The 24,693-nt window shown below is 47.2% G+C and overlaps 1 protein-coding gene across 5 annotated transcripts in view; it reads left to right on the forward strand.

The window, feature by feature from the left end:
* The window catches only part of ADCY5 (adenylate cyclase 5), a 148,513-nt gene that overhangs the window by 112,792 nt on the left and 11,028 nt on the right, over window positions 1-24,693 (forward strand). For 4 of the 5 annotated variants that reach the window (XM_077118129.1, XM_077118132.1, XM_077118131.1 and 1 more), the window contains 9 exons: window positions 1,197-1,219; window positions 2,144-2,288; window positions 3,814-3,911; window positions 7,003-7,090; window positions 16,926-17,042; window positions 17,448-17,612; window positions 18,258-18,433; window positions 20,669-20,698; window positions 21,766-21,898. In XM_077118129.1, coding sequence (XP_076974244.1) covers window positions 1,197-1,219; window positions 2,144-2,288; window positions 3,814-3,911; window positions 7,003-7,090; window positions 16,926-17,042; window positions 17,448-17,612; window positions 18,258-18,433; window positions 20,669-20,698; window positions 21,766-21,898 — 975 coding nt within the window. Of the gene's footprint in view, window positions 1-1,196; window positions 1,220-2,143; window positions 2,289-3,813; window positions 3,912-7,002; window positions 7,091-16,925; window positions 17,043-17,447; window positions 17,613-18,257; window positions 18,434-20,668; window positions 20,699-21,014; window positions 21,090-21,765; window positions 21,899-24,693 lie in introns of all 5 variants that reach the window. The other variant, XM_077118133.1, reaches the window with a different exon arrangement.

Below are 24,693 nucleotides of genomic sequence, written 5' to 3' on the forward strand. Positions count from 1 at the left end.
CTGGGAGCACTGAAAGCCCCAGCTGGGCCCGCAGATGTGCCACTAGAAGCTGTGGAGGTCCTTGGAGTCCTCAGCCGGGGAGTAGAGCCACCTTGAAGCCTCGTGGACCCCGTGTCTGTTTCAGTGCCTGGCAGCTCTGGCTCATGGAGAACAGCTGAAGTCCCACTTCTGTATTTTTAAATCACGTCTTTAGAGGGAATAAAGAGAGGTATGTTTATTTGGGTTTTGGTTTTGGTTTAGCATTTGCTAAACTCCCCGTTTAACCAGCAATATATCGCTTGCTCCAGGCTGGGCCACGGAGGTGAGGGGTTCCAACCTGAGCCTTACCTGAAACTGTACTTCCTGGGCTGCTTGTCACCTCCTTCACTGCTCACCAGATTCCACTCCATTCCCATTTCAGGGAACCCTCTATTCTGCCACAGCTTAAACTGGTCATGATGCACATTTATCCTTTCCTGGACTTTGTAAATGAATTCTAAATAAATAAGGCATTGAGTTTGACAATCAACAAGAGTTCTTTCCACTGTTCTCTGCCTGTTTAAATGAACGACAGAACAGTAATCAACCTATGACATTTGGGTTCCTCATTTCCTGAGTCCCCAGCAACTCTGTGCTTGGACTGCACTGCTTCTCAGATTCCAGAAAAGCTGTTGCATGCAGCTGGAGTTTTATTTTTTAAGTGCAGAAACTGTGAACTCCCAATAGGTTTTATGTGTACTAAGTGTGTGTGTGTGTGTGTGTGTGTGTGTGTGTGTGTGTGTGTGTGGTGGGATTGGGCAGCTTAGTGATTTCTCTTATTCCCATCTGAGTAAGTGGCAGAGTTGGGAGGGGCCCCTCCAAACGCAGGTTCCAGGAAGATGGAGAGGAGAGGTTTCAGGGAATGTGGAAGCAGATGGGTGTGGGGACAGGGACAGCTTAGACACATGGATTTTGCTAGTGGATGAAATGAAATCACAGTGTCTCTCCAGCAGCCAGCAGAGAGCCTGCCCCATAGGAAGAACCCAGCTTGATTTGCCGAATGAATGAAGGAAGGAAAGAACTAAGGAATGACGATGCCCTCTATGTCCAGGCTCCTTGAGGAACTGTACAGAGGAAATCAGCTGCCGCCTTCCCGCAGCTCCTGCCTCCCAGAGTCTCCATGCTTTCAGTTCTCTCTGTTCTCCTAACACTGCTCTCTCTCTGTCCGTCTCTTTTAGGGCTTCGAAGACCCCAAGGACAAGTGAGTAATAAGACCTTCTTTATTTCTGCTCTTTCATCTGGGGGATATCTCCAAATCTACCTTATCAGTTGGTTTCCCCACACTCCACGGAAAATGATTCTACATCCGGTCGTAGCTGGGAGCGAGTGGAGCTCAGTCAGTGTCCACCGGGCAGGCCAGGGCAGCCCCAGCAGTGGGTCTTGACCTCAGCACTGTCCGTTTTATCTCCATCACACACACGCACGCACACGTCACACCTATGTGGGCCTATGGGCACCCACACACCTGTGCATACGCACACACGTGCCTCCCGCAGGAAAGTGCAGGCCTGCCGCCTTGGTCCCGGAGTCTAACCACATCCCGGTGCCCCCGAGGGAATGCTCTCCTCTTCCCAGCTCTCAAGGACTTAAAGAAATTTCCCCTCAGGATCTGGACTTCTTCCTGAGAAATAGGGATTGTAAATTTAGCACCCAAGCATGAAGTCTGCTTCCTGAGGTTTGTAACTAACCTGAGCCAGACTAAAGAATCCAGCCTGGTCATATTCGCTGCGACAGAAGTCCTGCCTTCTGTCCTCGGCTTTCCTTTCGGAATGGTGGTTCAGCCGGAGAATAAAGAGCAGAGACTTTATTACCCGCAGGGGAAAAACAGACCCTCAAAAATCACTGAGAATAATGTATGAAGACCAAGCCAGTATGAAGTAACCGAAAGAATCAGAAAAGCCTTCTTGTCTCTGAGCCCCTCCAGCCGGTGGGTGTGGGACCTGGTGCTTTCTCCATGGCCCCATGTGTGGTTACAAGCCAGGGCTTCAGCTCCAGGCCGCCTGGGCCAGACCTCAGCTTCCCTGCCCCTGCTAGCTGCGTGATCTCGGGCGGATGCCCTGGTCAGGCAGAGCCGGCCTGTAGCGGCCCCCCCCGGTGGTCAGCCCACCCTGTATCTGTGCCCCAGGAATGCCCAGGAAAGCGCGAACCCGGAAGACGAGGTGGATGAGTTTCTGGGCCGGGCCATTGATGCCAGGAGCATCGACAGGCTGCGGTCTGAGCATGTCCGCAAGTTCCTCTTGACCTTCAGGGAGCCTGACTTAGAGAAGAAGGTACAGGGCCCTGGGCTGGGAGGAGGCCTGGGTGGAGGAGGGCAGAGCCATAGGAGCAGGGGAGGGGGCGGGGCCACAGGAGCAGGGGAGGGGGCGGGGCCACAGGAGCAGGGGAGGGGGCGGGGCCACAGGAGCAGGGGAGGGGGCGGGGCCACAGGAGCAAGGGAGGGGGCGGGGCCACAGGAGCAGGGGAGGGGGCGGGGCCACAGGAGCAGGGGAGGGGGCGGGGCCACAGGAGCAGGGGGGGCGGGGTGACAGGAGCAGAGGAGGGGGCAGGGCCACAGGAACAGGGGGAGGGGACAGGGCAACAGGACCCGGCCCTCCTGTGTCCACTTCGGCCCAAGGACCCTTCTTGTCACCTCAGTTTCTCCAGCTCTGATGCTCTGCTACTCAGGAGACTTCTTTGGTTGGAAGTGATAATGTTGTGATTATTTAACCTTGCTGTGCCTCAGTTTCCTTATCTGAGAAACAGGGATATTTAACATTCCTACCTTATAGAGTTATGGTGAAGACTAAATGAGTTAATATGTGTAAAATACACAAAACAGAATTTGGCACATAGTAGATGTTCAATAAATGTTAGTTGCTATTTCTGATATTATTATTATTATAAAAATTGTCTACCCAGCTTGCTCTTGGAACTTCAGATGGTTAAAGTCAGAAGGGGCTGTTGAGATCTTTTGTCCCAACCCCTTGAATTGTGAATGAGAAAACTGAAGCTCAGAGGGGCAGGGTGACTTGCCTCAGGCCACCTGGCGAAGGAGTGACTGAGCTGGATCAGAGCCCTGGTCCCAGCAGTTCTCTTTCTACCACACCACAGGCCTCTCTGGTGTTGAGTTAAAATGGACTCACATGACCTTAGGTCAGCATTAAACGAAGCAAACCACTTAATAAGATAAAACCATTGAAGAGATGAAAAGACAGTAGTCAAGTTCACCGGCAGTGCCCAGAGCTGATTTGTGGCTTGCCCCTGGGGGGCTGTGTGCAGTGCTGATCTCTGTTGGTGTAGCCAGTTGGTGCCTAGGAGAGGAGCTGGGCTGGGAGTCAGGTCCCTGGAGCTTGTCCTGGTTTTCCCACTTAGGACCTCTGTGACTTCGCATAAGTCAAGTGACCTCTCTGAGCTCCCACCTTGCTCATCGACAAGGTAGAAATGACCACAGCCCTGGTTTCCTTCGTGGGGCTCTTTTGAGCACAAGCAGTAACGTTTGTAGGCTCTCAGCACCTTTCCCCAAAGGTTAGTGATGCTCAGTGAGTTGTAGCTGTGACCAGCCTGTGTTACTCTACCGGTGACCTGGCCTGCAGGCAGTTTCTGATTTGACACCATCCCCAGTACCCCTTCAGCCGCCCTCCCTACAGCACCACCTGTGGTCATCTGGACTGCCTGCTCTCCTGTGATCTAAGTCTAGTGCTGCTTCTCGGGTCTTCCCTGTCCCGGGGGCGGGCTGCACAGATGACCAGCTCCCAGAGGCTGCACTGGGTGTCTGGGACAGACCGCGGCCCCCTCACCCTGCCCTCCTCTTCTCAGTACTCCAAGCAGGTGGATGACCGATTTGGTGCCTACGTGGCATGTGCCTCGCTCGTCTTCCTCTTCATCTGCTTTGTCCAGGTCACCATCATGCCCCAGTAAGTACCCCCTGCCCTCCTGGGCTCTCTCCTCTGGCTGCAGGGGTTCCCGGGTGGGAGAGTGTGGCTGTTTAGGAAGGCATAGGAGGGTGCCCGGGAGACCCAGGGGAAGAGGTTTCCTCATGTGTCCCTGGTGGGATTGGGAAGCCAGGTGTCTGATTTCTCTGTCAGGTGTGCTCATGCCAGGGTGAAAAACTTGTCACTGGGCACTTCTGTTCAGCTGCAAAGAGACTCCTTTTCATCCTTTATCATCTCATCCCATTTTAACCCAAACCACTGCTACCTGATTGAATCGTCCAACTCTAACTCACCAGACTTAGAGCTTTGGAGTGGACTTTGGTTCTTGCAAAAAAGTCAGTGCATCTTCAAAAGATAGAAATTTCCCCTACTGTGGATATTTCAAAGAATATATTTCAGATTCTGATGGCTTTTCTCAAAGAGGTGCTCCTGAATTTCTGAAGATTAGTTGTATCACCGAGAGAGGCCTGAAGTGGGCAGTGGGCTTTTGGAAACGAAGTGTTTATGTAGTCATTCATCTCCAAGCCATGCCTTGGAGAGAAAGATAACTGCCATATAGATATATAAAAATTTCATTATGGATTATTTCAAAGCATACCGAAAAATAATGTGGTTAGTATAATCAACACCAATATACCCATTTATAGATATAATAGTTGTTAATAGCTTCAGAATCTGCTTGTATTTTTTTTTTTAATTTTTAAAGTAAATTTTAGACACTAGGATATTTTACCCTTAAAAACCTCCAATATACACCTCTATTTTAAGGACATTTTCTTCTTAACCGCAATACCTTCCTACCCAACAAAATTAACACCAATTTCTTACTACCATCTATTACCCAATCCGCATCCACAGTTCCCCAATTGTCCCCCAAGTGTCTTTTACTCACAGTTCATTCATAGATAGGGTCTACTCAGGACCCACTGGTTGCATTTGGAAATGTCCTAGAAATCTTCCTTCATCAAGAAGAATCCCCACGCCCAACCCCAAGACCTTTTATTTTTATTTTGAAATAAATTTAGACTTCCAGAAAAGTTGCAAAAGTAGTACAGAGTTCCCGTGCATTCATCTATCTTCCACTCTTGTTAACAACTTATGTGACCATAGTACACATGGCAAAACGAGGAAGTCATACTGCAGCAGTACAGCTCACTAATCTAAAGACTTGATTCAGTTTTTCCATTAAGGTCCTCCCTCTGTTCTAGAGTCAGTCCAGGACCCCACAGTGCATTTCATCGTTGTAGCTCCTTAGCCCGTTCCAGTCAGCGGCAGTTCCTCAGGCAGGCTTTACTTGTCTTTCACGACCTGGGCACTTTGGAAAAGTACTAGTCACCTGTTTTGTAGAATGTCTCAGTTTGGGTTTGTCTGGTGCTGTCTTGTGGTTGGATTGAGGTTCTGCACCTTTGACAGGAATCCCACAGAAGTGGTGGTGTGTCCTCAGTGCACCTATCAGGAGACACCTGATGTTTGTGTGACTTGTTACCCAACACCTCTTACTTTTAATGACACTGATTCTTGAAGTGGTTCTGCCCCTTCCATTTGTCTCTGCTGGGTCTCTGTCATGACACCAGAGGTAAAAACCAGGTGCTGGCAGCCAGCTCCACCTAATAAGACAGCGAATGCCTATTGCTCTTTGCCTTGAGGCTATGCAGAGTTGCTGGGAATGGGGACCCTTATGGCATAGAACCCCACTTTTCTGAATTGAAATGGAGCCACAGGTATAAATAAGCAACCTTATACCACATTGCAACCACTGTTCCCTTAGCTTAGATGTATAATCCTGCCACTTGGCCACTTTTTTTCCTTACTACAGCACAGAGTGGGGCTTGGGTTATGCCAATTACCTTCTCTAATCCAGCAGCTTCACTCTCTCCTCTGGCCACAGCTCTGAGTTGCCAAGGCATCGCCAAAGGTCGTTCTGTAGCACTCTCCACTCTAGAGGAGCCTTACAAACTGCTTCGAAGGTGTTTCTTTCCCTCTCAGAAGAGTTCTTTCCCCTTTCTGTTTAAGGCAGCTAAGTGTTGGCTTCTGGGGAAGCCTAGAACAAAGCAGCTGTGTGAAGGCTCCCTAGAGGGGTTTACCTGCCTTTTCAGGTGTGTGGGGCTTCTCCACCCATCTTCCCCCCTGGAAAGAGAGAAGGGCTCCCTGTGGCCTCCTGCTGGGATGATGGGGTTTGCTGCACCTCAGCCAGCCCCTGCCCCCATCAGGGCCAGCTGGAAGTTCCAGACAGGAAGTCACTTGCAGCTCTTTTGTCTGAGATTCTGTCTTAGGTGGCCCTGCAGATCACCACGGCCTGCCTCTTGAGAGGAGGCAGGGTAGTGGGGTGGGGGGATCCTTCTATTTTCCCGGTTGAATCGGCTAGCAATAGGGGAGCAGAGTCTGGACTGGACTTTTTGTGGGGACCTGACAGTGGGAAGGAGACAGGATGTAGGGAATCTGCCCCTCTCAAAGAATACATCCCTCCTGCTTCTCTTAGAGTGACAGGCTGGGCTGCTGACAAATGTTTTTTCTCAGTGATGGCCATTTATCAAGTTGCTTTTCAGCCTTCACAGCTGTTTATCAAGCCATGAGTGACTACCTGGAAAAACAACCAGGTGCTTTTAAAAAATAGGTCTTTCCAAGTTGTATGAAGCAAGGCTGAGAATAGCTAAGACATAGGCGAAATATCAACCAGGTGCCACCTGGCTCTCTGTTCAGCTCCTCCCTACCTCCCATCAGCTCCCTCTGGGAAGGTGACAGGAAAGTGGCAAGGGCAGGAGCTAGACTGCAGTGGAGGGAGGTTCTTGAATTGGGCTGCACAGCCCTATGTGTCCATCTCGGCAATTCAGGAGCCAGGAAAGATGGGAAGTGGGCTCGGGGGAAACTGAGCCACTTGGGCTTCCTTCTCTGGGGCTTTCAGAGACCTAGCCTGCTGGGGTGTGATGATGGGCCCTCGAGCCTGCGGTGTGCTTGCTGGGCCAGGGTCCCACCCTGGGGAAGCTGCAGCCCCCCAGCCTGGGTCTGGCTTCCCCACCACTGCATCTTTCACCCGGGCCCCTCCGGGGTTCCTCAGCCACCTCTCTACTTCCAGCTCCGTGTTCATGTTGAGTTTCTACCTAACCTGTTTCCTGCTGTTGACCACGGTGGTATTTGTGTCTGTCATCTACTCCTGCGTGAAGGTGAGTCCACTGACGCCCCGATGGAGGTAATTAATTGTTTAGAAAAAAGCTTGTAACTATACTGTGTTGAGGCAGCTCCCACCTCCTGTGGTTTGGTCTCTTGGAGCCCTGCTGCTCTCAAGCCCCACTCCTAGCCTGCTTCTCTCCCCACTTTCCTCATCCCACAGCTATTAAAGCACACTGTAGCTGCAATGGCCTTTTTTTTTAATGCAATTTTATTGAGATATATCCACACACCATGCAAATAATACAAAGTATACAGTCAGTGGCCCCAGGACCATCGCATAGCTGTGCATCCGCCGCAGTCAATTTGAGAACATTGTCACAAAGGCCTCTTAAGGTTCTTTGGCTGAACCCCGAAAAGAATCTTTTCTTAGCTAAATTATGAATTGAAGCAAAGCCATTATTTAGTTGTCACTGTTTCTAATTCGCCTGTTCAAATCACAAGCAAAGTATATGTAGCCTACGGTTTTTAAACTGGAATCTAGTCTTTTCTGTTAACTGCTTTGGGAAACCTGAGCAACACTGAAAAATTTGGCTTGCATTCCCTGATTTGCATGTGTGGCTGGTGTGGCAGGAGGCGGGGAGGGAAACCTGGCTCCACATCCCCACCCACATGGGCCGGCCCTGGCTGCTGTGAGTTAGTTTACTTTGGTCTGGTGAAATCTTTTTCCCACTGCTCAAGGTTATTTATCATAAATCATTCCTGCCCCCTTGTATATTATTTATATACATGTGTGTTATAGTTTATATTTAAATATCTACCAATTTTGTTATCAATGCCAAATTCAATAAGCCGGTTCTTAATTCTTTTATCTTGGCCAGCGATTTTTCATGCTTTTTTTGAGCAGACTTGTGCTTCCTCAGGGGAGGCTGGTGGTCGGAAGGTCCCCTCCCTGCCCCAGCACTGCCCGTAAACGCTGCCCCCCACCCCTTCTCACTGACGTAGGGCCTCAGAAAGAATTATTTATTAAAAAAAAGTCTGAGAACAGGATCTGGGTCAGGAGTCGACATGTCTAATAGACTCTAACAGCATCCCCAGTCCTTACTGTGTCCTTCGTTCCTAACCTCTTGTCAATATCTGTAATAACTTTTTGCATGATATTTTGAGAACACACACAGTTTTGGTGTTTAATCAAATGGTATTTAAGAAACTGTTTAACATTTAAAATTCAAGTAACTCTGAGATCTATATTTATAGATTTTTTTTTCCTTCCTTGTTTTAATTTTAGATTGGTTTATGAAACATATTGTACAAACAGGCTTCACAATGATTACTTAGATACACCTTTTTAATATGCCTATGGATAAGCCAACCAAGATATCCATTTTAGGTGATTAAGATTTCCATATGTTAATTGTAAAAATATTTGCATCTTCACATTTTCCTGAAATCAGGAAAATATTTAGTAACATAGGTCATTACTATGGCAATGCAGATATTTGTAAGAACTTTCTAGTTGATGTTTTGAGAACATTCACAGTTTTGACAGCTGAAAAAATATATATATGTCCATACTCGGGAAGGAGAGACTTTATTTAAAGGATTATTGCAGGTGGGATAAAGGACTTGCCATAGGGAGAATGCTCTGACCATAAGGTCCGCAAGCATCGCAAAGTTAGACAAAAGGGCGTTTTCTTTTATAGAGAAGAGTGAGCTGGGTGTGGGGAAGTGGGATGAAAGGTTGGCACAATCTGAGAATGTTTTATGCAGAAGAACCCTATTTTCTGGGAGATGCCCTTAAAGTTCGGTGGACCGGGGAAAGGAGAGAGCCTTAACAAATGTTGGGTTAAGAAGCATTTTGTTCCACTTGATCAGTGGGGACAAGCAGTTCAGCTAATCATTCAAGAGGCAAAGAAGGGGGTGCAGAGCCTGTGTCCCACCTTGTGGTAGGTAATCTGGAGGGGCATCCCCGGGTCTTATCTAGGTCACGTGGCGGGTAGGGGGCAGCCGGCCCTTTTCTGGAATACGAAGATTGGGGGGACTTTCTAACTTCTGCTGTTTTCCAGAGTCACAGAGCTCAGACAAAAATGTGACATTCTCATTCTGATAAACCATCATCTGTGCATTTGCCCCTTTCTGAAAAGTTGTAGTATGAGCTCACCTTCAAGTTAGTTCTTCTTCTTTCCTTTCTCACATTGTGGATTAGACTGTTGGCACATCAAGACGTGAACTAGGCAGAGCTGTCCTTCAGCATCTTTGCAGCAGGGAATATTGGCTCGTTCTTTTGCCTAAGGCTAGACGTTGGCCTGTCACTGGGCGGGTGCCTTGAGCACCACTGTATACCTAACAAAGGTGGATTGACCAGAAGTTTATTTTATTGTCTTTTTTTGGTATTGACAGGAAGCTGACTAATATTCAGTGTCATTCTGCTTTCCCCTTAAGAAGACTTGCCCTTTACCAGAACTCAGAAGTTTTTCATCTTATTTCCACCATTTCATAGAAATCACAGCTAGTGTCCTTCCAGTGAGATAGGACCGTTCCACAGTTACCCCACGGTATGGGCTCTGCTGATCCAAATCCAGGATATTCTGCGAGGTGAAATTTCTTTATTTAATTTACTTTTCCTTTTTCCGCAACAACTTGGATTTCCTTCCTTAAATTATTCACACTCTAACCTTTTTGAAGAGAGACGCTCTGAAAAAGACAACCGGAAGGGTAGATTGAATTTCTGGTCTCCCTGTCTGTTAGGGGGCAGGGTTTCCCTGGCCCTTTCTGTCCACACTGTGAGAAGGTTTTCCCCTTTGTGCTCACCAAGTGTTAAGATTTCCTTTGTATCTTGGGCTGTTTGATCTTTTCCTGGCACAGGTTGCTCCAGTTTGCACATGCCCCTAGGTTTCTCAGAGGGGCTGAGTCTTCATCTTGTCCTGACATTCTCGCCTCCCTCCTGGAGCCTTCAGCTGCCTTCTGGAGCCCCAGCTGTCTCTTGGATGCTCTGAGTGATTGTTCTGAGGATTTCCTTCTGGTGCCCTGACCCTGGCGATGCTGTCTTAGAGGACAGTCTGTACATCTGCACACGTCAACCCTTCCTTCCCTTGGCATCTTGGATGATTTGGGCCTCCAGAACCGCTTCTCTAAGAGAAAAAAACATTAAATCCTTTTCTTTGTTACACTTTGTCCATAGACTCAGAGACCTTCAGATTAGAAGGGGCCCAGGCAGTGAGGCCACCCAAGCCAACACCACCCCACCCCCAAAGCTTGAAACCCTTTGTGATCACCCTGCCCTGGGGTGGGCCAGCCTGGGCCCGATCGCCTCCAGGGATGGTGAGCTAAAGTTTCCTGAGTGCAGCTCCTCCCTCTTGGGCCAGCTCTGACTGTTCCATCAGGCTCTCTGTAGTTTCTACCCTGTCATGTTGTGAAATGGCCTGGCCTATACCCATTCATGCCAGGCACTTTTCTGCCAGTGGGTTACTCCCTTTTATACGAGCCTTGGACCTGCCTCCTTTCCCGCACTCCGATCTGGGCCCCTTACCTTCATTGGCCCATCCTTACTCAGAAGGCCAAACTCTCCTTTCCAGCAGTTTGGGACTTGGATGCAGAGAGGCCCAGTGGGAGGACTCAGCTCCATAGCGGGTGTGTGTGTGTGTGTGTGTGTGTGTGTGTGTGTGTGTGTGTGTGTGTGTGTGTGTGTGTGTGTGTGTGTGTGTATGTTTAAATCTTCATTCTCCAACCTGTATCCCACTGACCTCATTCCCATTGTCAGAGCTCCTGGCTTCTGTGATCAGAGCCTCCACTAGGCTCTATCTGCCCTGTGCAGCGTCTAAAAGAGGCTCCTCTCCTCTCCTCGCAGCCTGGAGGTAGCTAACTCCTACTAAGCTGGATGTCTCATCTACCACTCCATCCTGACTCCTGGTCCACAGTTTCCAAAACAGGGTCTTATTGAGCCACCAGCACCCCTTATTTCTTCCTGTGAGGACTTTAGGTTTCCCACACTCACATTTCCTCCAGCATGCTCAGGATTGCCTATTAGGCCTATTAGGAAAGCAATATATTGTCTTCATGCACGCGTTCACTTTGGGGATAGAAAATTCTTCATTCCAGGAGGCATATCTTAGGTTTCTTTTAAATCAAGCAGATGAAGCTCCGGATCCCAGCTGCACCACTTTCAGCTGTGGCTCTTGAATCTTCTGAGCCTCTAAGGTGGCTTTTATTACATCCACTCTGCAGATGAGGAGCCTGGGGCTCAGAGAGTTTAGGCAACTCTCCTTAGGTCCCAGAGCTCGGAGGTGATAGAGCTGGGTGTTCTGATTCCACAGCCCAGTTGTTCTGATTCCTGGATGCTCTAAGAAGCCGAGGACACCACCTTTGTTAATGTCAGCTGACTTCTGAAAGGCCAGGTGGTAAGCCTGGTATAGCTGTGGGCTTCTGCTTGCTTGGTTGGCCTCCGAGATTTTCTTTCTTTCTTTTATTTTTTAATGAAGTAGGAACTATTGCTGCTCTTTTAGCTCCTTGTCGAAGAGGCTGTTTTCTTAAACTTTTCACCACTGGTTTTCATCACCTTTCATCCCTGCAATGCCCTGTACCCACATCACCAACAGGGAACCAGGGTCCCTGAAAGGTCATTGATTTGCCCAGAGATGATCAGAGAAGCCAGTATCAAAACTGACCCTGGTCCCAGTCCCAGTTCATTATGTTTCCACTCCCATTGTTCTCCTTGAGTGGATTTGAATTAATCAGACTGGGAATGTACTGGTTCTAAACTTTTTTTTTAATCACTTATTTGTCTGCATTCCAGTTGTTAGCAGGTACTGAGTGGTTCTTCAGAGACACAATTATCCTGCCATCAAAACACTCTTCAAATGCTGATTGCAGCTGGGGTGTGTCCCACAAAGAGGCTCAACCCTAGTTAAGATTCTTAAAATCCACGCTAGGGTTAGTGAAGTTGGGATTCAGGGGACATAGAGATTCACTTTCTGATTACAAGTGACGAGATAGTCTATAAACCAGGGAAGGATATTGAATCTTCTGGAGACTTCAAGATAGCAGCAATTCCTACTGAGATTTTTTTTTCTTTGGGTGCATGGTCCGGGAAACAAACCTGAGTCTCCTGCATCAAAGGTGAGTATTCTACCACTGAACCATCCGTATACCTTCCTGCTGAGATTTTGAAGTCAAGAACAGGTTTTTTTTGAAAGTTACCAAGTCAAGTTCTTGTGACACTTACTTATGCAGCAGAGAAGCTTAGCCTACTTATAGGTATGCCTAAGAGTTACTTCTGGAGGACCTCTTTTGTTGCTCAGATGTGGCCTCATTCTCTCTAAGCCGAACTCTGCAAGTGAAATCATTACTCTCCCCCCTACCTAGGACATGACATCGAGGGGTGAAAGTCTCCCTTGCGGGGTGGGAGATGACTCCTGGGGATGAGCGTGACCCTGGTACTGTGGTATCGACAATGACTTCCTGACCAAAAGGGGGAAAAGAAGTGTAGCAAATAAGGTATCAGTGACTGAGAGTTCAAATAGAGTTGAGAGGCTACTCTGGAGGTTACTTTTATGCAAGCTTCAGCTAGATATTGCTATTTATCATGGTTTGCGAAACTCCAATCAAAACTATTCCTGCCAATCCTAGAGAACACCTAGGGCTTTATCTGAGATTCCGCAAAGATTCCATGCACTGTAATTACTTTCCAGACACCTACAACCTCCAGATGGGTTCCTAGGCCAGATAATTCCTGAAAACCAGACTCTCCAGAATATCAACTTGTTCCATTCTCCTATCTCATATTATCGACAGCCCTTTCCAACATGAAAAAAGTTAGAATGGGCATAGCCCAAATACTCCTAAAATTTGGGAGAAAGATCAAAGGAGAAGGTGGAGTTATAACAGAGAAGATAGGATTTAACAACTGAGTATGATTGCTGAGTTATTATACTGATATTTCTTTTAGTGTCCAGTGTCTTGGAGCAGCTAGAAGTAAAAAAGGAACCTAAAATTGTGGAAATTTTACTTTTTTTACTAGGTTTTTTTCAGAGCTGAAACTCTGAAATCTGTTCTACAACTCATTGTGGTTTGCTTTGAAATTTATTGCTTTTTGGTATACATGTTATTTTTCACAATTAAAAAAAAAGAGTCTAATCATTCATTAAATGTTAGAGCTACATTCCAGGTTGAATTTTTTTCCCAATGGCTTGCAGTTCTCCTGCTCACTAAGTGATTCCCACGTGGATCAGGAACTCCATGTGAATGACCTGTCTCCCAGTCACCTTTTATAAAAGTAGGCTTTAGCATCCTCTGGTAACCTTCCCGTAAACCAATCATTACCCTGGTGGTTGCAAAATGCTGACAGAAGCCCTTCGCTTGGCTCAGGATGACCAGCATTGAAACACTTTAAGAACATGGGGGGTGGAAATGGAATGGCAAAACTTTAAACAGCCGTAGATTAGACACCATCTGTCACACCACCTCAGAGTAAGAGGCTCGTGCCAGAATACATTCACCAAGCTGTGAAACCCAAGATTCCTTTCATGAGAAACAAGGCTTTTCATTCCTTTTGGCAATATACCTCTTCAAAGTGCAAATATTAGCTAACTTTTCTAAGCATGTAAAAGCTTACAAAACATTTTCAAATGCATCATTTCATTGAGCCTTCATAGCTACCCTGTGAGATAGTTGTTACTCTACTTGCGGATAAGGAAACCATGGCTCAGAGCAGTCAATGACTTCTCGAGGATCACATAGCTAGTAAGGGGCTGACCAGGATTTTAAAATAAGAGCTCTTTTGAGATAAAATTTACGTACCATAAAAATTCACCTTTATAAAGCCTATAATTCTGTGGTTTTTAGTATATTCATAAAGTTGTACAACCATCACCACTATCAAATTATAGAACGTTTTCATCATCCCCCAAAGAATTCCTATATCCTTTAGCAGTCATTCCCCATTTCTTCCCCTCCCCCCAGCCCCTGGCAATCACTCATCTATTTTGTCTCTATGGATTTGCTTGTTCTGGAAACTTCATATAAAAAGAATCATACAATATGTGGCCTTCTGTGTCTGGCTTCTTTCACTTGGCGTAATGTTTTCAAGGTTCATCGTGTTGTAGCACGTATCAGCACTACGTTCCATTTTATGACTAATAGTCCATTGCGTGAATATAACACATTTGTTTATCCATCATCAGTTAATGAACATGTGGGTAGTTTCCACTTTTAGGCTATTATGAATAATGTAGTTTTTTTGTGTGAGACTTTATGTTCTCAATTCTTTTTATATCCAGGAGTGAATTTGGTAGGTCTTATGGTAACTCTAACATTTTAAGGAACTGCCGAACTGTTTTCCAAAGTAGTGGCACCATTTTGCATTCTGGCTAGTAATGTATGAGGGTCCCAATTTCTCCACATCCTTGACAACATTTGTTATTATGTTTCATTTTGATTATAGCCATCCTGGTGGATGTGAAGTGGTATCTCATGGTAGTTCTGATTTACATATCTCTGGTGGCTAATGATGTTAACATCTTTACATGTGCTTATTGGCTATTTGTATATCTTCTTAGGAGAAATGTCTATTCAAGTCCCTTAAATTGGGTTGTTTGTCTTTTTGTTAAGGTGTAAAAATTCTTTACGTATTCTGTTAAACCCTTATCAGATATGTGATTTGCAAATGTTTCCTCCCTCTCCATGGTATGCCTTTCGACTTTCTTGATGGTTCCCTTTGAAGCACTAAAGTTTTTAACTCTGATGAAGTCCCACTTATCTATTTTTTCTTTGTTGCTTTTTGCTTTTGGTGTCATATCTAGAAACCATTGCCTAATCCCAAGTCACAAAAATTTACTCTGTTTTCTTCTAAGAGTTTTATAGTTTTAGCTCTTACATTTAGGTCTCTGATCCATTTTGAGATAATATTTGTATATGGTTTGAGAAAGGGATCCAACTTCATTCTTTTGCATGTGGCTATCCAGTTGTTCCAATACCATTTGTTGAAAGACTGTTCTCTCCTTTTTGAATTGGTACCCTTGTCAAAAAGCAATTGATCATAAACTAAAGGTTTATTTATTGATACTCACTTCTATTCGTTGATCTCTGTGTACTGAGCAGGATTTTAATTCAAGCTTATTCTTTCCAAATCATATGTCTCTTTCCTCTACCATTTGAGAGGTTGTTGGTCAGAGTGTCTCTTTTATTAGTCTACAGGGAATGGCCTTGCTGGAAGGTTGGAGTAAGGTTTGGTGTATACTGCTCCTTTACACATACCCAGCCCAAAGCCCAAGACTGAGGGGTAAGGGAGACCCTATTTAGTATCAAGAACTGTGAAGAGTCTATGATTGTTCCTTTTTTAGAGTCTAAGATTTTATTTAACCATACTTACAAGCTATGTTATGCTGTTTCCTGGATGCTAGCAAAAGACATGAGATTCCTGGATCAGAGACAAAAAGACTTTATTTGTGGCAGAGCAGGCAGCACGAGCTGCAGCATACTCATGTTGATCCTCTTTGCTCCTAAAGCAGACCCATGGGGTCAACATGATGGACCCAGATAGATGCTACTATACATGCAGTAGGTTTGTATGGAAGCTGAGGAATACCGGCCTAACATCCCAGCACTTCCTAGGCTAGAAGCAAACGTTGTAGCACACAAGCCAGCAGTTAACATGGCGCTCATGTGTTGTGTCCCCAGGATTGACTTAGTTGCCAATGTAACCAGCTACAGAAACTCTCAGTATCAGGAGATACTGAGATAAAACTTGCAGTCTGGCGCACTCAACGAGAAGGTGCAGGGATGGTCAGAGTCTGGGATGCTTCTGACACTTGATTCTCAGGAGATGATACCATTGGAGAGGGAGCCTTTGCCTGCTTCACTCACCACAAAATTCAAGGCTACCTCAAGGGGCTCTATAAATGGGATGGCCTTCTGAGAGGGTATGTGACTCGCTCAGAGTCACACAGCAAAAGCCAAGCCTTGAACGCAGGTCTCCTGATTCTAATGCTCTTTCTATCTCCCTTCTCTGCCCTTGGAAGCTCCCATAGAATTGGACATGTCTTCAGCAGAGAGGTCTCACCGAGAGGTGTTAAGACAGGCAGGGATGGGAACCCTTATCCATGAATTGCTTTTCCATCAATTTATTTTTTAGCCTGGATTGCTTGGGAGATAAGTAGGACATGGTGGACGAGGCCAGCTGTTTCAGATTTTGTGGCAGGAATGGATGGGATTTCAAGACGTGATCATTTAATTAACAAAACTATATTGGTCTTTGAGTGGATATATATTTTTTGTCTAGTTGAAGAAAATACAAGAAGGATTGGATGAGGGAAGTGGCAGAAATCCATGGAGCTTCCTGCGGGGGAAAAAAAAATCTCACTTAAGGCACTCGCCTGGGGCCTCCCAGCCTCCTGCTTGCATGCTGCTCAGCTTCTCTCTCACAAGCCCATTCCCTTCCTCCCAACCCTGGATCTCCTTTGAATCCTTATACCCACACCTCCCCCCCTTCTACCAAGAAGCCTTCCTGAACACCCTGGAGAAGTCCTGGGTCTCTCCATGACTCTTCAACTGCCACCTGCTACCCCCTCCTTGATTGTAACTCAGAGCCCTTTTCTCTAAGGCACAGAATTCACATAGCAGGTAAATGTGCTTTTTCATCAGCTTTCCTGTTTCATCTTTCCTCTCCTGCTGCCTCTGTCACCTGTGAGCTCCGCACCTCCTGGCCAGCTGCAGAGTCTGAGCTGTTGTGAGCCAGGGGCGGTGGTGCTAGGCTGGAACTTTCCACTGGGATGGCATCCCAGAGGGGCAGAGGCAGGGAGAGGGGGCCCCCCGAGCCTTTGTATGTGATCTTGCATGCCGGGCCCTCACTCTGACTTCTGTTGCATCTCTCTGTCCCTCCCTCTTTCCCCGAGGTAGGTCTTCCCTGCCCCGCTGCAGACCCTCTCCAGGAAGATTGTCCGGTCCAAGATGAACAGCACCCTGGTTGGGGTGTTCACCATCACCCTGGTGTTCCTGTCGGCGTTTGTGAACATGGTGGGTGCCTCCACCTCCACCCCGTGCCTCCCCGGCCCCAGCGGAGTCCTATCCCCAACAGGCATGGGCAGGGAATAGACCCTGGAGTTCTTCCTCCCTCTGAATCTGGGATGAGATTTACCTCTTAAAATTTCTCATTCTCCAGGCAAGGATGAGCCAGAGAGAGCTCAGGGGAAAGTCCCCGAGGGAGATTTAAGGAAGGGCCCAGCGTTGGGAGGGCACCCCAGGCACACTCTCCTTTCCCCCAGGGTGCTAGGCAGACCTCCGCATGTCTTAGCCTCTTCCGTCCCAAATCAGCATGAGACAGAGAGTGGACATGGCCCTGCTGCCCTGTGGGGATGGGCTGCCCTGGCTTGGCTCCTGAGGGCTGACCTCTTCTCGCGTTCCTCCCCCCTCTGCCCCCAGTTCATGTGCAACTCCAGGGACCTGTTTGGCTGCCTGGCGGACGAGCACAACGTCAGCGTGGGACAGGTCAACGCGTGCCACGTGGTGGAGTCGGCCTTCAACTACAGCCTGGGCCAGGAGCACGGCTTCTGCAGTAGCCCCTGGCCCAACTGCCACTTCCCTGAGGTACTGGAGGAGGACTGGAAAGGGGCAGGTAGAGCCCCTCCTGCCTTTGTCTAAGGCTTACTCCGTCCCCTGCTCTGTCCTCTCCTACCCTGGACAGACCCAGGGGCAAGTCAGGGGCCCACAAGCTCACTGCCATTCCAGAGACTGTCTTTCTTTAATCTCTCCCACGTATATGTGCAAGTCACTGTGGGAAACTGGTGAACAAAAAGCCCAGCCTCCTCCGCATAGCTTTCAGTCCTTGGAGCTGTGGATTTCAAAATTGCACTTGAGGGGCTGGAGGCCTGTGCTGCCCACAGGGTGCCAGGTATGCCAAGCAATCACCACAGTGAGTCCAGGAGGTGGGGGCTGTTGTCCCCATTTTGCTTATGGGGAAACTGAGGCTTAGAGATGTTGAGCAAGTGGCCCAAGTCACAAAACTACAGTCTATGATGGCGGGCCTGAGCCTGGAGCCTGGCTGTAACCAGCTCTGACCGAACTTGGACTAGAACTTCATCTGGGTCCTAAGCAGGGCTCTTCACATTGCATGCCACCTGCTGGCAGGTTTGCATCCCAGCCCCGTCCCCAGCCCCAGGTGAGGTCAGCTCAGGCTGGAGGGACGCTGGGCTGGGGCCTGGAGCACTGATGCGGGCTGCCCTCTCTCCACAGTACTTTACCTACAGTGTGCTGCTCAGCCTGCTGGCCTGCTCCGTGTTCCTGCAGATCAGCTGCATCGGGAAGCTGGTGCTCATGCTGGCCATCGAGCTCATCTACGTGCTGGTCGTCGAGGTGCCCGGCGTCTCGCTCTTCGACAATGCCGACTTGCTGGTCACCGCCAACGCCATGTACGCCGCCCCTCCTGCGGGCTCGGGACGTTGCGGGGAGGTGGGGAGAGCTGGAGGTTCCCGGTCCTGAGGCCGCAGGGCACTTACAAGGGGAGTATCCTGTTCTCCCCCAGCTTGAAGCAGTTCCCTGCCCTGACCCCCCGGGGAAGGCTGGGCAGCTTCTTTTCCTTTCCCTCCCTCCCTCCCCCAGGGGTGGGGGTGGCTGCGGGGCAGGAAGGGCTTGGAAGACCACACCCCGATTTCCTACTCACAGGACCTCAGGCAGGCCTCAGTGGAACATTCTTCCTTTTCCCTAGGCATCCTCTCTTGGGCTGTTTGCTCCTAATTCCAGCTGCCCCTAGCAACTCAGGCCCAGAGGAGGTCAAAGTTCAATTGAGCCAGATAGCAAGGTCTGCGGGAGCAGAGAGACAGCCTTTCCTGTTTTATGAGTTCAGTCTGCCCTGGCTTCAGCTAAGCACTTCAACATACATTATTCCTTTTCATCCTTATCGCAACCCAGCAAAGTAGGCACGCTACCATAAGGTCAGGTAGTTTGCACGCTGCACAAAGGCTCCTGCCCCCGATGGTGAGGGAGGCTGGCAAGAGGTGCAGGCAAGGGGTGTCTCTGCCTGGCGGAGGGGCTCCTTTTCCTCACACAGAAGCAGGACAGCCTCCTCTCCTCACTAGCCTGAGCCTGTGGAGCAGCGTCTCTCCCTTTCCCTACTTTACACAGAGCCACTGGATAGGCCAGCAGCACCCCTGAAAGTAGGGATTGTCTGTCTCGACCTAACCCCCCAGAACCCTGAGGCTCAGCAGGAGGGCACATGGCCTGGCAGGGAGGAGGTGGGTGTGGGGGCTGCACTGGGGCTCAGGAGCCCGGCCTGCCAGCTGGTGACGGACATCAGGTTTCCGGAGGGGCCGTGCAGTGAGGGGAAAGGGCTCTGGCTTTGAGCCAAATTGAATTTGAACATCAGCCTTGAACACACATTTGGCTTTTCTTCCTAAATGCCATTATTTTCTCCTAGTAAAGTGGGAATAGAAATATCCATAGTAATAAAACATATGTAATGTATGCAAAGGACCCCCCCCCACCCGCCACACACACACACCAGGAAGTTGAAGAAATGCAAGTGGAAGGTCTATGTCCCCCAATAACAGATGAGTAAATGAAAATGTAATAAAGGATCTAAGTCAGACTCACGGAAGAACTTCCTGGCTTGTGGGGGGGGGCTGTGGACAGGTAATTGGGGGAGACTGTTCCATTGTGAACAGTGCAGGCTGCAGTCCTGTGAGAGCCAGGAAAAGGAGGCCGTCTAGGACCTTTTCCCCTTGCATTGGGTCTGGAGCAGTTAATTTTGCTCCTTTTTCTTACCTGTTCCCCCTGTGACCCGCAGCCACGGTTGATGTTGGCGGCAGTGGATGGGAGCTCCTTTTCCTTGGATGGGAGACACTGGTTTGGGTCTAGAGCAGCAATGGCCAGTAGATATATAGTGCAAGCTGCACAGACAATTAAAAATTTTCTAGTAGTTATATTAAAAAAATAAAAAGAAATGGGTATAATTGGTTTTAATAATAATTTTATTTAGCTGACATATCCAAGATATCATTTTAACATGGCAATCTATACAATTGAGATATCTTACATTCTTTTTTTCCCAGTAATTCTTCAACACCTAGTGTGCAGTTTACATTTATAGCACATCTCAGTGAGGACTAAGCACATTTCACATGCTCAGTAGCCACATAGGGTGAGTGGCTGTCGTCCTGGATAGCACAGTTCTAGAGTTTCTCACTCCCTTTGGACAGCAGTGAAGAGGAGGGCTGGGTGGGAGATGTGGGCAGACCGCCGCCCAGGTGGGTGGGCCCATGTTGTGGGGTGGGGTCAGGAGGCCCCAGTGTCCAGGTCAGAGCTGGGTGAGGCGTGGTCACGGTGATCAGTTGCTAGCCCGGCCGCAGCTTTCTGTAGCGCTCGTCCTTCACTGGAAGCAGTGGAAAGTGTCCCTAGATACAGGGTTGCCAGGGACCAGGGAGGATGGAGCAACAGTAGTGAAAAGACAGGAAAGTGGGGCGTGGGAGCAGGAGAGCAGGGCATGGAGGACAGGACAGGAGAGGGGCATGGGGGGGTGGGTAGAAGGGTGGCGGGGGGACAGGAGGGGGTGGGAGGAGCAGGATAGCAGAGCATGGAGCAGTGATGGGCTTGGAAACTGCCTTATGCACGTGTGGCCCTGATCAGCCTTCTCCAACTTCTGTCCACAGAGAGTTCAGCAGCAATGGGACCTCCCAGTGGTGAGTTGGTGCTCTTTCTCTGCTTTCTCTGATCTGGCCCCTTCCTGCCTTCGGTACAGAGCTGCCAGGAGCTAGCAGCCCAGGGCTGTGCCCAGATGGGAAGGAGGATTTCATGGCAAGGTGGACGGTGAAGGGGGAGGCTGGAGGGAGTAAGGAGGCCCTCCCTTCCTGGGGTATCAAGTGATCCTGATGGGCCAAATACTCTTGCTTTTCTTTTATCAACTCCACACCCCAAGATTTTCTACAGACACAGTGGCTGGGGCTATCAGGAGCCATAGGCCTCATTTTAAAGCATTTAGCGCTGGCTTTTGCCCAGGAGCATGTACCAGGACCCCAAGCACAGGAGAACAGGAACTGGTGCCCTCTTTCCCTCTGGAGGAGAGGCCACAGAGTGAGGACATGGGGAAGGGGACCAAACGAGAGGCCTGCAGGGTTTGTAGGATTTAGTCCTCAAGTGACTAGTAATGCCCTGGGCAGGCTCTTTGCTGGTACAGGGAGGAGGGTTTGGAATGATGGCTTTTATGAAGGTTATTTATTATTAATATTAAAAGAAATATAATTAGACACAATAGCTATCATTTTTTGGAATACCTACTATTTGTCAGGTACTGTGCTAGGTATTTTGTATGTAGTATCTTTAATCCTCCCCACAATCTTGAAATCTGGGTACTGTTATCCTGTTTTGTAGAGGAAGAAACTTAAGGTTCAGAGAGGTTAAGGGACTTGCCCAAGGTTGCCCAGCAACAGGGTTGTTAGAGCCTGCCTGGCTTTCTTGCCTCTGTCTTGTCTACTGAGAAAGACCTGGGGGCTAAATACTGCCTTTAAGGACCTTCCTCATCCCCTGATGTGACCACTGGGGAGTTTTCCTGTGTGATGGGACCTTACTAGAGGAGAGGAGTCATGGCCTCCTGCGCTGCGGGGCGGGCATGGGCTTACATGGGGCTGCTGGCCACGAGGGCTTCCCGGAGGAGGCACGCCTCACACAGAGTGAGCAGAAGGGGCCGGAGGGGACGGAGAAGAAAGACACTGGGGATTCCTGGAGCCTGACACGAGCTTTCCGCCTGCAGCCCTGAGCACGCAACCAAGGTGGCGCTGAAGGTGGTGACACCCATCATCATCTCAGTCTTCGTGCTGGCCCTGTACCTGCACGCCCAGCAGGTGGAGTCCACTGCCCGCCTCGACTTCCTCTGGAAACTGCAGGTGGGTGGCTCGGGGGCAGGAGCCAAGCCCAGGGAGGCACCTGCCTCTCTGCTCGCTGGGCCCGGCCTTAGTCCCTACAGCGACATGCCCTACTCTGATTTCGTCCCAACTGACAAGGGCCCCGTGTCCCAGTGTTTTCTAGGGCCAAGAGGCAAAACCCCAGAGCTTATTCCAGACAAACCCACGCTTGATGTGCTGGGACTTTGCTATTTTTTTTATTAGTGAAGTTGCAGGTTTACAGGAAAATCCTGCAGAAAATGCGGTTCCATACTCCACACCTAACCCACTGCCTCTCTCACACACACACACACACACACACACACACACACACACACAGGTTTTCACTATTATTAACACTTTGCATTAGTGAGGTACCTTTGGTACAGTTGATGAGCCATTATTATAAGTATACTATTAATTATAGTCCATAGTTTATATTAGGGTTCTTGCACAGTCCTATGGTTGGTTCTTTAAAAATTGTTATTCTATTAATATATAAACAATAATATTCTATTAATATATAAACAACCTAATATTTCCTCTTTTAATCACATTCAAATATATAATTCAGTGCTATTATATATTTGCTGATTGCACAATCCTGTGGTTGTTTCTTTAAAAATTGTTATTCTATTAATATATAAACATTAATATTCTATTAATATATAAGCAACCTAATATTTCCTCTTTTAATCACATTCAAATATATAATTCAGTGCTATTAATTACATCACAGTGTTGCGTTACCAACACTACCATTCATTACCAAAATTTTGTCATTGTCCCAAACAGAAGTTCTGGACCCATTAAGTATTCATTTCCCATTCCCAACCCCCACCCCAGCCTATATGCTAGTTTCTGACTCTCTGAATTTGCTTCTTCTGATTATTTCATATCAGTGAGACCATACAATAGCTGTCCTTTATGTCTGACTTATTTCACTCAACATGATGTCGTCAAGGTTCATCCATGTTGCCCCATGAATCAGAACTTCATTCCTTTTCATGGCTGAATAGTATTCCACTGTATGATTATCCATTCATCACAGTAACTGATTAATTACACTGTGATGTAATTAATAGCACTGAATTATATATTTGAATGTGATTAAAAGAGGAAATATTAGGTTGCTTATATATTAATAGAATATTAATGTTTATATATTAATAGAATAACAATTTTTAAAGAAACAATTTTGGTAATGAATGGTAGTATTGGTAACACAACACTGTGATGTAATTAATAGCACTGAATTATATATTTGAATGTGATTAAAAGAGGAAATATTAGGTTGTTTATATATTAATAGAATATTATTGTTTATATATTAATAGAATAACAATTTTTAAAGAACCAACCATAGGACTGTGCAAGAACCCTAATATAAACTATGGACTATAATTAATAGTATACTTATAATAATGGCTCATCAACTGTACCAAAGGTACCTCACTAATGCAAAGTGTTAATAATAGTGAAAACCTGTGTGTGTGAGAGAGGCAGTGGGTTAGGTGTGGAGTATGGAACCTGGGTTGTTTTGCACCTTTTGGCTTTTGTGAATAATGCCACCATGAACATCAGTGTGCAAATATCTTTCTTGTCCCTGCTTTCAATTGTTTTGGATAAATACCCAGAAGTGAGATTGCTGAGTTATATAGTATTTCTATACTTAGCTTTCTGAGGAACTGTCAAACTGTCTTCCACAGACTGCACCATTTTACATTCCCACCTGCTATGAATGAGTGTTCTTATTTCTCCACATCCTCTCCAACGCTTGTTTTTTCATGTTTTTTTTTAATAGTAGCCATTTCTAGTAGATGTGAAATGGTCTTTCATTGTGGTTTTGATTTGCAGTCCCCTAATGGCTAAGGATGTTGAGCATCTTTTCATGTATATCTTCTTTGTAGAAATATCTATTCAAGTCTTTAGCCCAATTTTAAAATGGGTTGTTTGTTCTTATCAGATATGTGTTTTGCAATTATTTTCTTCCATTCTGTGGGTTATGTTTTCACTTTCTTGATAGTGTCCTTTGAAGTACTAAAGTTTTAAATTTTGATGAAGTCCAGTCTATCTATGTTTTTTCTTTTGTTGTTTGTACTTTTGGTGTAAAGCCTAAAGAAACCATTGCCTGACACACGGTCCTGAGGGGACCACATTTCTTCCAAGAATGGAATAGGTTAGGTTGTTATATTTAGGTCCTTGATCCATTCCAAGTTAATTTTTTAAAATATTGTGAGATAGGTGACCATCTTCATTATTTTGTGTAAGTATATACCATTTTTCCCATCACCATTTGTTGAAGAGATTGTTCTTTCCCCAGTGAGTGGACTTAGTTTTAGTTTCCTAGGCTGTTCAAGCAAACACCATGAAGTGGGTCAGGTTAAAAAATGGGAGTTTATTCATTCATGGTGTGAGAAAAGGAAAAAATCCAAATCAAGCCATCATTAAGGCAATGCTTTCTTCATGAAGACTGTGGCATTTGGGACTGGCTGCTGGTGATCTTTGGTCCTTAGCTTTCACATGGCAAAATATGCGGCAGGCTCTCCCGGCCTCTCCCTTCTCTTCTGCGTTCTTTTGAATTTCAGCTTCTTGCTTCTGTGGCTTTCTCTCTCTCTGCCTGAACTGCATTCTGCTTCTGCAGGACTCCAATACTAGGGTTAAGACCCATCCTGATCGGGCTGGGCCACACCTCTACTCAAGTAGCCTTATAAAGAGATTCTACCTATAATGGGCTCACACCCACAGGAATGGATTAGATTTAAGAACATGTTTTTCTGGAGTTCACCCAGCTCCAA

This window comes from Tamandua tetradactyla, chromosome 10 (genome assembly GCF_023851605.1).
Source record: "Tamandua tetradactyla isolate mTamTet1 chromosome 10, mTamTet1.pri, whole genome shotgun sequence".
NCBI classification, from domain to species: Eukaryota; Metazoa; Chordata; class Mammalia; order Pilosa; family Myrmecophagidae; genus Tamandua; species Tamandua tetradactyla.